This window comes from Microcaecilia unicolor, chromosome 8 (assembly GCF_901765095.1).
Source record: "Microcaecilia unicolor chromosome 8, aMicUni1.1, whole genome shotgun sequence".
Taxonomy (NCBI): domain Eukaryota; kingdom Metazoa; phylum Chordata; class Amphibia; order Gymnophiona; family Siphonopidae; genus Microcaecilia; species Microcaecilia unicolor.
The window spans coordinates 124,694,275-124,707,054 of NC_044038.1; the positions used below are offsets into that span (position 1 = coordinate 124,694,275).

Genomic DNA, 12,780 nt, shown 5'->3' on the forward strand with positions numbered 1-12,780 from the left:
ATCGTTCAACTTTGTCTACCAGTTCAAATTGTACAAAGTTTTCCAGCTCACGTCCCTGAGATTGCACAGAAACATAACTCCATACAGACTATCACAATGAAGAAATGGCTGAATCAACTGTTGTCCATAAAGAATCAAGGGTATCTTGGTTTCACTAAAGGTGGCTTGTTAGTCATAGTTGACCAAACTTGAGGCTATATCTGAATCCATATGTTGACTCAAAAGAACTCGCAGTGCTAAAGCTGCCGGTATTGATCTCGCTGCAGACATATCATCTCTGTCTCCATTCTATTCTGTATGGGTTTCACCTCTTCTAGATGACCCAGACCATCAAGGTGATCGGAGGCACATTGTTCTGATACAGTAGTCAGTCCTCTGGAGAAAGAAACCTCCAGCTCAGGCCATACATAGTAACATAGTAACATAGTAAATGACAGCAAATAAAGACCTGTATGTTCCATCCAGTCTGCCCAACAAGACCTAATTTTACATGGTATGTGATACTTTATATGTATACCTGAGTTTTGATTTGTCCTTGCCTTTCTCAGGGCACAGACCGTAGTAGTCTGCCCAGTACTGTTCTTGTACTAAGTTCTGAAGCTAATATTGAAGCCCCTTAAAATTTACACTCCAGCCCATCCCTATCTATTAAGTCATGATCAGGGCGTAGACCGTAGAATTCTGCCCATCTCCCGTTTTTTCCCAATTACCGGTGTCGCCACCCAATCTCTGCTAAGAATACACGGAACCATTCCTACTAAACAGGATTCCTTTGTGTTTATCCCACGCATGTTTGAATTCCATTTCCATCTCCACCACCTCCCACGGGAGGGCATTCCACATATCCACTACCCTCTCTGTGAAAAAATACTTCCTGACATTAGTCCTGAGTCTGCCCCCCTTCAACCTCAATTCATGTCCTCTAGTTCTACCGCCTTCCTGTCTCGAAAAAGGTTCATTTGCGGATTAATACCTTTCAAATATTTGAACATCTTTATCATATCACCCCTGTTTCTCCTTTCCTCCAAGGTATACATGTTCAAATCAGCAAGTCTTTCGTACGGTTTGCAATGCAAATCCTATACCATTTTTGTAGCTTTTCTTTGCACCACTTCCAGTCTTTTTACATCTTCTGCTACAATAAGACACCATTTATGGAGATACTGGTGAGGTGCTTGTAGTAGCCCTTGGGACAGGCATACAGATGATGGTTGTGAAGAACTTCAGTTTGCCAATATTTTTCAGCGTAACTAACTCACAGAAGAAATTCTAAAGAGGAGAAAAACACTGAAGGTAGACCCTCAGGAGTGTTAAAACATCCCTTAAGTTGACATCTTTGCTTCCTTAGCCTTCTGAATGTGCTGCATTCAGCGTAACTAACTCACAGAAGAAATCCTAAAGAGTAGAAAAACACTGAAGGTAGACCCTTAGTAGTGTTAAAACATCCCTTAAGTTGACATCTTTGCTTCCTTAGCCTTCTGAATGTGCTGCATTAACTATCCAATCAGCACCATATTTGCAGGGGACAGGCGGGTGACTTGTTAAAAAAAAAAAAGGGGGGGGGGTGTGGAGAGGAGAGAATGTGACAAGGGTGAAACAGAGTAGATGGAAATCACAGCCTGGTAATACACCAGACCATAGGATAGTATGGATTTGATATCAGAAGTTAACACCTCGGAGAAGAACTTGGATTGGTGGTATCAGAATATTGTCTAACAAGGCTGTGGGGAGCTAAAAAGAGTGTGTCTTTTATTGACATATTAGGATTGATATTTAAAGATTTGTTAAGGTCCTTTGGGAGTTAGCATAATTCTTAGGGTTGAAATTCTCCTTACAGCTTAAAATTTTGCCAAGACTAAATTATGCTACTTTCTTAGTGGGGGAAGGCATGCTAGGGATGTGGTTAGATTGCCAGATAGCATGGAAGCAATTCAATTAATGTTAACAATCTTAGTTGGGTTACACAGGTATACTAAAGTTTTATGTAGTTAGCCCAACCAAATCTGGGTAGCTTTAACTGGGTATTGGGCCACTTAGTACTGGTTCCTTTAATGTTTTCCATTGTGTTACACAGATCAATCCAGATACTTGTGGGTTATGTCCCTCAACCAACAGGTTGAGATAGAGAACTCAGAGGTTTGCTATATGCGGTCATGTTCAGCTTAACCTCTGTTTCCTCAGCGACCCTCCAGACGGTCAAGGCGCTTGGGTTATGCACTCCTACCAGCAGAGGGAGACTGAGAACACTAAAACTATAATAATGTATAAGCCACCTGCTAGCCCCCAAGCAGCCAGTAAATCTGTCTCCAGCAGAGGGTAGACGTGCAGCCTGAGCAGTCAGTCTGGTCTGGTAGGCCTGGGATTTGTTTTAGGCCTTTTGTTGTTTAGCACCCTGTACTTAGAATCTGTGTGCTTCGGGGAAGTGGGTCCGGTGGGGCTCTGTTTTTCCCCTGGGGTGTCACACCCGGTGATCAGGTCCCTCCCCCTGCTGTGCTCTCCTGTGCCTTGGCTCCTGTGTGATTGCAGGAACCTTGAGAGAGCCATAGCCCTTGTCAGCTTTTAACAACCGGGCTGGGAGGTAAGAAGCCAGTTAAAAAGAAAAGAAAAGCTCTGCTTGTTTTGGGGCTGACCGGGAGAGCTGCAGTGCGTTTGTGAGAGTCAGTCAGTCTGGGCACTGCTTCCTGTTGGGTTGCTTACCTCCTTTCTTCCCTGAGGGATGTCGGTGGGGAAACCGTCCCATTGCTGGCTCTGTGCGCACTGAGGTGTGGACGCGCCGGGGGCACAATGCAGGCTCTGTGGGGAGCCGAAACCGCCTCTTTCTTCGCCTCCAGTATTGTCTGCAGAGGTTTCCGGGGTCGGCTCGGGCTCTGTTGATACGTCCTTGCTCCTGGGTGCTGTAGCGGCAGTTCCGATTTTGGCGGGAACCGCCACCGTCTTGGATTCCTCCGGCCCTGCGGTTTCGCCTCAGACGTTGCAGGATTTTCAGGGGCAGAACATAGGCTGGTCTCCTGAGTGCTCAGGGGGCATGGGATTCCCACCTGATTTTGGTTGATGATCCAGGCGTGGAAGTCAGGATCCCAGCAGGCAGACCTGAAGAAGGGGGTAGGGCCCTTAGTTGCCAAGCGCCCTCGTCTGGAGTGGTCAGAAGGCCCTGACATTTTGTCCTTACAGCACTCAGAGAGCAGTGATCTTGGAGATGACGTTCTTTTGGACACCTGTCCTGAGGAGGAGGGGTCCTTACCAGGTGAAGATCCCTCGGTAGTGAGGCTCTTTCATAGAGATGAGCTGGCTGAATTGATCAGGTGGTTGCTACACTTAAATTTGATTCTCCTGAGACCATGGTGGCGGAGGTAAAGCAGGTAGACCCGTTGGTTAAGGGTATTCGCCGGTCTTCCTGTTTTTTCCCTTGATTAAAGACCTCAGAGATGGTCATGCAGGAGTGGTCTTCCCCAGATTCTGCTTGTAGGGTGGCTAGAGCTATGGCGGTGGTAATGGTGGTCACTAAAGCCACTGCTATTCCTGTTGATGGGGGCTTGCTCTCAGGGATCCTCAAGATAGGAAGTTGGAATCCTTTATTAGACGTAGGTTTTGATCTGTCCGCCTTGTCGCTGCAGGCCTCGGTGTGTGGAGGTTTAGTAGCTCGTGCTTGCTTCGGCTGGGCTGAAAAACTCTTAGATGATCCGGCGGTGGATGGGTCATTCCATGTCAAGTGGTCTGGTGGTCCCTGCTCGACCATCGCGGATTTCGATGAAATTTTCTGTGAACATTCATGTCCCCAATGAACATTGGTAAAGTTTTACGTTTGCCGATGCAATACTTGCTGAGATATAGTAATCTGTTTGACCCCATACTGCAGCCTTCTATGGTATGACTCAGATTTCGGCAACTTTGAGACACACTGTATCTCCGCAATATTTTGTTGAGAGAAACAAAACTTCGCCATTGTACAACTTTTTGCACTCTATTAAACAAAATAAAAAAATCTTCATGAGCGATTTCCATGAAGAAAACTTGGAGCAAACTTGGTCCGAAAAATTTATGGCACGGAAAATTTGTAAACTTTGGCTTTTTATATCTCTGGAATTAAAGGTGTGATAAACGTGAAACTTTGCACACAATTTATCAACACAAGGTTTTCGTATATAAAATTTCATTCTCCTAATATTTTCCATTAGTTCACAAATTGAGTGTAAAATTGATTTTTGCAAAAACGCCAAAAATAGGGTATTTTTAGCCCACTTTTACAAAAAAAGACCTGGAAACTCTTTTTAATAATTTTCATTAGAAAGAGCATGTTTCAAACCCCTTAAAGTAGGGTTGGTTTTTCATCGCTGGTATATAAGGCCCTAGAAATGAGAACGTTGAGGACGTTGCATTAAAAGCCCCATCCCCTCATCCCCTCTGCTTCACGGGGGCAGCAGGGTGCCAGAGGCACACAATGATGGGGCCTTGGCCCATTTCCTTCCTCCAATCGGGGGGACGGCTATCCCATTTTTGGGAGAAGTGGGCCAGGGTAACTTCAGACGAATAGGTCCTGGAGGTTATTCGGGATGGTTACAAGCTCGAATTCACCCGTCTCTTGACAGACTTTTTTTTTTGAGTCTTCATGCAAGGCCGTGACAAGCGGGCGACAGTTCAGGAGACTCTTAGAGCTTTTGCGGATGAAAGCTGTGCGGCCAGTTTCAACTGCTGAGCTGGGCCAGGGTCCGTTACTCCATTTACTTCGTGGTTTCATCCTGTTCTCGACCTCGTCAGTAAACATGGCCCTGAGAGTCCATCATTTTTGGACGGAAACCTTGTGCTCAGTTGTGGCAGCGGTGTAGCCAGGAGAGTATTTGACCGCCCTCAACCTCAAGGAGGCATATCTGCATATTCCCATTTGGCCGCTGCACCAGCGTTTCCTTCGCTTCGTGGTTCTTAGCATTACCAGTTTCAGGCTGTGTCCTTCAGGCTGGCGACAGCTCCTCGTACCTTTTCCAAGGTTATGGTAGTCGTCGTAGCCTACTTGCGAACTCAGGGCATTCAGATGCATCCGTATCTAGACGATTGGCTCATCTGCGCACCCTCACAAGGAAAGTACCCGGGCCACATCCAAGGTGCTTCGCCTGTTATGTTCCTTGTGGTGGGTGGTCAACACACAGAAGTGTTGCCTCTATCCATCGCAGTCCTCGGAACACCTGAGGGTGAGGTTCGACACTCAGGTTGGCAGAGTATTCCTACCAGAAACATTTAGGATGAGTCTCCAGAGTCAAGTTTCTTCCCTTTTGCGATCTTCGGCGCCTAGAGCATGGGATTACGTTCCGGTGCTGGGCTCCATGGCAGCAACTTTGGATGTGGGCCAGGGGTCGTATGTGCCCCCTGCAGTGGTCCCTTCATAGCCGGTGGTCACCCCGTCCGTCCGAGGATTATGCGATCCAGATTCCTTGGGCCCCACACGCCTTGGTTGCCATGCGCTGGTGGCTTCTGTCGCAGAATCTGCAGAGGGGAATGCCCCTCGTGACTCCAGATTGGCTGGTGGTGACCACAGACGTCGGGCTGAGGGGCACATTGTCTCGGTCAGACGGCCCAGGGGATCTGGTCCCTGGCGGAAACAGCGTGGTTGATTAATCTTTTGGAGTTACGGGCGATTCGTCTGGCTTTGCAGGCGTTTGTGCAAATTCTTCAGGGGCAGTCAGTTGTATCAGACAATGCAAAGGTTGTGGCCTATGTCAACTGACGGGCATCAGGAGCGCTCAGTTCGCGAAGGAGGCCTCCCTTCTCTGCGTTTGGACGGAGCAACATTTGCCCCTCCTGTCGGCAGCGCACATTGCGGGAGCCCTGAATATTCAGACGGATTTCCTTAGCCTCATCCGGGAGAGTGGAAGCTTTATCAGGCATTCCGTCAGATCATGGCGCTCTGTGGGGTCCCAGCATTCGATCTGATGGCTCGCTGCTCCAATTCCAAGGCGTCCCGCTTCTTCTGCAGGGGCAGAGAGTACAGGTCTGAAGACATAGGCATGGTCCTTCAGCCATGGCCGGAAGTACTCCTGTATGTGTTCCTTCCGTGGCCCATTATAGGCCGGGTGCTCGGGTGGATAGCGCAACATTCGGGTTCGGTGATCCTGGTGGCTCCGGATTGGCCCAGGCGGCCCTGGTATGCGGATCTTGTCCGCTTATTGATAAGCCGTTAACGCGTGTTGGCTCATCCCGACCTTCTGTTCCCGGGTCCCATAGTCATGGAGAATCTCGCTCGCTTTGGGTTTACGGCATGGATCTTCAGAGGGCGCGCCATAGACGGAAAGGCCCGGAAACGCTCTACGTCCTCGGCCTATGCGCATGTCTTGTGCACTTTTGTCTCATGGTGTTCGGAAATTTCAGCTGAGACGGCTATGGTGCTGTCCTAGCTTTTTTGCAACCGGCCTGGATAAGGCTTTTTCCTTGAGCTCCTTGAAGGTGCAAGTGGCAGCCTTGGCTTGTTTTAGGGGTCGCCTACATGGTCGCTCCCTGGCGTCGCATCCGGATTTTGTTGGATTTCTTCAGGGTGTGAACCACGTTCGTCCTCCGCAGTCCCCAGTTCTTCTGGAGTGGAACCTTAATTTAGTCCTGCAGGCGATGCAGCGCCCTCCGTTTGAACCTTTGTCTAATTCATCCTTTAAGGATCAGTATTTCTGGTGGCCATGGCGTTGGCGAGGCGAGTGTTGGAGCTTAAGCTTTATCTTGCTGGGACCCTTTTCTCCGGTTCACCAAGGTTGGGGTCTGCATTTGGACAGTTCCATCCTTTTTGTCCAAAGTGGTGTCTCGCTTTCATTTGAACCGGTTTCCGAGGTTGCCAGCCTTCCAGAAGGCAGATTATCCGAGCAACTTCCGGGCTCTGCGCTGTCTGAATGCAAGACGTGTCCTTATCCGATATTTGGAGGCCGTCGATCGGATCACTTGTTCGTGCTGTTTGGAGGACGTAATAAAGGAGGCATGGCTTTGAAGGACATGGTGGCATGATGGCTGCAGGAGGCGAGTGTTTCTGCCTACTTGGTTCTAGGAAAGGTGCCTCTTCAGGTGCAGGCGCGTTCTACGAGGGCTCAAGCTACGTCCTTCGCTGAGAGTCGTTTAGTGCTGTTGGAAGAGATTTGCAGAGTGGCAACTTGGGCATCTGTGCATACGTTTGCACAGCATTACTGTTTGGACGTGGCTGCGCGCCAGGATGACACCTTCGGGGCATCTGTTTTGGCCTCTGGGGCCGAAGGGTCCCACCCTACTTGAGGACTGCTTTGGTACATCCCACAAGTCTTTGGATTGATCTGTGGGACTCATTGGAAGGTAAAATTACTTCTTATCTGATAATTTTCTTTCCATTAGTCCCAAACAGATCAATCCAGAGGCCCACCCTGGTGGTAGTAATCTGCGAGGTGCATGACTTTGTGTGTTTGGTTCAGGTTCCTTTGTTAGATGTGTTGGAAACTTAAAAGAGAAAAAAAATGGGACAGAAAATTAGTATCAGCTAGGAAGCTGTGGAGCACTGCTGTTGCAGTTGCACGTTTTTAGAGTTGTCCGTGCAAGCTCACTGCTTTGGTATCGTTCATACTGAGGTTAAGCTGGCTGCACATGACCGAATATAGCAAACCTCGGAGTTCTCTATCTCCACCTGCTGGTTGAGGGACATAACCCACAAGTCTCTAGATTTATTTGTTGGGACTAATGGAAAGAAAATTATCAGGTAAGAACTAATTTTACCCTAGCGTTGATTTTTTTTTAGACTTATTTAGAAATAACAGTGTTCTCAGGGTTTGTGTCTGCAGAATCAAAGGACCGGTTTGGTTTTGCCAACCCAGTTAATTGAGTACCATGATTGCTTGTTTCTGTTTTCAAACACATGACTCATTTTTACTATAAGTAAAGACGTGTTGTGTAAGTCTCTGAACTAACCGGTTAAGTCCTGCAGTTATCACTTGTTGGTAAGTACCTAAAATCTTTTTTTTTTTTTTTTTTCAGGTTTCTTTAGGTGGCTTTGAGATTACCCCACCTGTAGTTCTACGATTAAAATCTGGTTCAGGACCTGTGTACATAAGTGGACAACATTTAGTAGGCAAGTACTTGCAAGTGTTTTTTTTTTATTTAACACATATGTACCCCACATTTCCCCACCAATTTGCAGGCTCAATGTGGCTAACATCAAACCGTAAAGGCAGTCGCCAATACGGTAACTAGACAGATAACATAGTGTAGAGGACAGGGAGATAAAAAACGGGGTATAAGGGCAAAAGGTGAAAGGGTAAGTGTGGTCAATACGGTCCATTAATTTGCTATGTTGCAGAATATAGGGACTTACGTTGGAACCTTGGGGTAGGCCTTTCTGAATAAGCTGGTCTTGAGTGGTTTCCTGAAATTAAGATGATTGTGGATTGTTTTCACAGCTTTTGGCAGTGCATTCCATAGTTGTGTACTTATAAAGGAAATGGTGGATGCATAAATGGATTTTATATTTGAGACCGTTGCAGTTAGGGTAGTGGAGGTTTAAGTATGAACGGGATGATCTGGATATAATCCTGGAAGGTAGATTGATTAGGTTTGTCATGTATCCAGGGGGCTTCTCTGTAAAGAATTTTGTGGACTAGGGTGCAGATTTTGAAGGTGATACGTTCCTTAATTGGAAGCCAATGCAGTTTCTCTCGCAGGGGTTTAGCACTATCTAATTTGGATTTTCCATAGATTAATCTGTCTGCTGTGTTTTGAGCGGTCTGTAGTTTCTTTGTAAATTCTTTATATCCTGCATATATTCCATTGCAGTAGTCTTAAGTGGCATAATACGATTGATTGTATTAGATTGCGAAATACTTCTTTCGAAGAAAGGTTTTATCCGTTTGTTTCCACAATGAGAACATTTTCTTTGTAGTGGAGTTTATTTGGCTTTCGAGTGTTAGATTGTGATTGGTTATAACACCAAGTATTTTTAGGCTCTCAGATAGTAAGGGTAAAATTTGGGGTGTTGAAGGTTTGAACTTATTGTGTTGAAAGGATAAGGCAGTGCGTTTTAGTTTCACTTGAAAAGAATTTGCCCATAAGTTAATGGTGCTCAAACCAAGAGTAATTTAATTGGTAATTTCAGACAGGTCGTTTCTGAAGGGAATGTAAATTGTGACATCTGCATAGATGAACGGGTTAAGGCCTAGATTGGATAAAAACTTGGCCAAAGGTATCAACATTGTGTTGGGGATAATGGTGAACCTTGAGGGACTCCACAATCTGCTTTCCACGGTGGTGAAATGTTTGAATTAGATTTAACTTGATATGTCCTAGAGGTTAGAAAGCCCTTGATCCATGTATGTACATTTCCACCAGTCCCGAAGTAATCAAGAAGGTTTTGTAGAGTGTTATGGTTTACCATGTCAGAAGCACTTGACTTGTCAAATTGGAGAAGTATGCTTTTGCCTAAGGATATTTACAGCCTTACCCAGTTCATTATCTACTTGACATGCTTTGCTTATCTTCACCCCCTCAACTTGATTTATATATTTCACGTGCTTGATATACCACATGGTGCCTAGCCAGGGCTTCAATGCGGTTTACAAAGACAAATTAATAACTAAGGCCTACATAGAGAAATGGAAGAATCAAAGCAACAGATTTTGTTGTTGCCATGCCCTGTTCCCTGGTCTATTTTCCGTTTGCTTTCAAATTTGGCATTGTACATCCTTTATCTTTTTTTTTTTTTTTTGAGGAAAGGCGATTTAAGTTTTAATAAATCAAATCAACTTTAGTTGGGCTAGGGTCACCATATGGCTCCAGAAAAAGGACAGATTGAGCCAATCAGGGTTTTACTTCCATTGCTTTCAGTGGAAGCAAAACATGGACTGGATCAATGTCCTTTTTCTGGAGCCACTTTTTATGGGGAGAGTGGTGGATACTTGAAATGCCCTCCCGTGGGGGGAGGTGGAGATGAAAACGGTAATGGAATTCAAAAATGCGTGGGATAAACATAAAGGAATCCTGTTCAGAAGGAATGGATCCTCAGAAACTTAGCGGAGATTGAGTGGCAGAGCCGGTGGTGGGAGGCGGGGCTAGTGCTGGGCAGACTTCTATGGTCTGCCCTGAAATGGCAGATACAAATCAAGATCAAGTATACACATAAAAGTAGCACATGTGAGTTTATCTTGTTGGACAGACTGGATGGACTGTGCAAGTCTTTCTCTGCCGTCATCTGTGTTACTATGGTAACCCTAAGTTGGGTGACTTTAAACTATGACACACTGGCCTGAAAAAAAACCCCACATGGATTACATGACACTTGATTTGTGTGTTGATGATTTTGAGTGCTCTAATTAAAAAACAAGTGTCTGGTTACTGTAAACTTGTAGAGCAGCTTAATGGATGTTGAAATGTTTGTTTCCTTATGAATTCTTTTAAATTGCAGAACTGGGGGGCGGGGATGGATTGGGAGTTTTAAGCTACTGAGAATTGTAAATCATGTTTTAAATTTTAGAAATCAGCTGAATTTTTTTTATATAAAAAATCTATTCCAAATTAAAAAAAAAAAAAAATCATTTCCTACATGGCAGTTCAGTATCAGTTTCTCTTAAGTACAAAAATATAAAAATAGATCCCAGGATGGTGGTCTGAGTTCTGTGGAACAAGCTCTATATTTAGCAACTTTGATTTCCTCAGCAACCCTCCAGACCGGTCAAGACGCTTGGGTTATGCATGCCTACCTTTAGAGGGAGACTGAGAGCACTTAACTTTAAACACAATACAAATAACCTGTGCAGAACCCCAACCAGACAGTGTTTTCTGTCTCGGCAGAGGGTGGACATGTAGCCTGTGCAGCCTGACCGGTCTTGTAGGCCCTTGTGAGTGTCCTGAATTTTCTGTGTGGCAAGGTAGCCCTGTACTGGGAACTCTAGCTGCTTCTGGGATGTGGATCCGGTGGGCCCCCTGTTTCTCCTTGGGGTGCTACACCCAAATGGCTGGGTCCCACCCCCTCTGGTGATCTCCCTTGAGTGGACAGCCTTTGTGCCTCGGCTGCCAGGTTTGGACAGGAGCCTTGAGTGCCAGGTCAATTTGACAGCAACAGGGTTACTACTACTACTACTACTATTTAGCATTTCTATAGCGCTACAAGGCATACGCAGCGCTGCACAGAAAGTCCCTGCTCAAAGAGCTTACAATCCCAAACCCCAAAACCTCTAGTTTCTTTGCGGACGTCTTTTTCTTACAGCACAGGTTTTGTTTTGGCCTGAAGAGCAGTTTAGTTTGGGGCGCAGGATCGGGGATGCCCTCCCTTCTGTCGGAGGTTATGTCTAAGCTGCTCCGTTGCTGATCCTGTTTGCACCGCGGTATTGGAAGCGCCGGGCGGTCAGTGCTGCTGTTGTGGAGAGCCGAAATCTCCTTTGCCGCCGCCTCCGGAGTTGACCGCTGAACCCGAATGTAGGCGAAATGGGACCACAGGCGAATTCCTCGGCGGTGGTTCTGTATTTGACGGGAACTGCTGCCATTTTGGATTGTTCCCGCGTGGCTGAGCCATCCAGCATGTTCAGGGGGTTAGTTTCCCAGGAACTTCTTTCAATGCTGATAGCTCAGGGTGGGGGGTGGGGTTCCCTCCTGAGTTAGGTCAGGACCGTCCCGGGCAAGCCCGATGGTCGCTAAGCGGCCTCGAGTGGATTGATCTGAGAATCTGGAGGTTCTTTCTCTTCCAGGTTCTGAGGAATTTAGTAACCTCGGGGAGGATGATCCTCCAGGAGGGTTCCTTGCCAGGGAAGGACCCCTCTAGTCGGCATTTTACACAGGGAAGAGCTTTTGGAATTAACTGATCAGGTGTCCTCCACTCTTACGTTTACGTTTCCTTGCCTCTGATCATCCCTCCTCTTATCACCATCTTATAACTTTCACACTTAAATCTCCTCCCTCCCAGTTCTGTCCTATCCTATCTAATTTATCTAGGAATCTTCACGATATTGACCCTTCATCTCTATCCTCCCATGTTTCAAACCTCCTCTCTACTGTGGCACCATCCAAGTGTGTCAACGAGGCTGTTTCTTCTAACAACAATACTCTATCCTCTGCCTTAGACACTCTTGCACCTTCGATGACCCGCCCTGTAAGGCGTACAAAACCCCAACCTTGGCTGACTTCTAATATCCGCTACCTACGTTCCTGTACCCGCTCCGCCGAACGCCTCTGGCGGAAATCTCGGGCCCTTGCTGATTTCTTACACTTTAAGTTCATGCTGACCTCCTTCCAATCTGCTCTTTTACGTGCCAAACAGGATTATTATATCCAACTGACCAACTCTCTTGGCTCTAATCCTCGACTTCTCTTCACCACATTGAACTCTCTCCTCAAGGTGCCCCCTCCCCCAACTCCCCCTTCATTATCTCCTCAGACCCTTGCTGAATTCTTTCACAACAAGGTTCAAAAGATAAACCTTGCTTTCTCTACCTCACCAGCTCTCACTCCACTAGTCCGTTCCCCTCGCTCTCCTTCCCCTCATTCCCTTTCCTCCTTTCCTGAAGTTACTATTGAGGAAGCTACACTTCTCCTTTCTTCCTCAAAATGTACCACCTGTTCCTCTGATCCCATTCCCACCCACCTTCTTAATGCCATCTCTCCTACTCTTATTCCTTTTTTCTGTCACATTCTCAACCTCTCACTTTCCACTGCGACTGTCCCTGCTGCCTTTAAACATGCTGTGGTCACACCTCTCCTTAAGAAGCCTTCACTTGACCCTACTTGTCCCTCTAATTACCGACCCATCTCCCTCCTTCCTTTTCTCTCCAAATTACTTGAGCGTGCTGTTCACCGCCGCTGCCTTGA

General features: G+C 46.4%; 1 protein-coding gene across 2 annotated transcripts in view; it reads left to right on the top strand.

Annotated features, from left to right (window-relative positions):
- The window catches only part of NPM1 (nucleophosmin 1), a 129,171-nt gene that overhangs the window by 5,368 nt on the left and 111,023 nt on the right, over positions 1 to 12,780 (top strand). For both annotated transcript variants that reach the window (XM_030212340.1, XM_030212341.1), the window contains exon 4: positions 7,966 to 8,059. In XM_030212340.1, the coding sequence (XP_030068200.1) occupies positions 7,966 to 8,059 (94 nt within the window). The remainder of the gene's footprint in view (positions 1 to 7,965; positions 8,060 to 12,780) is intronic.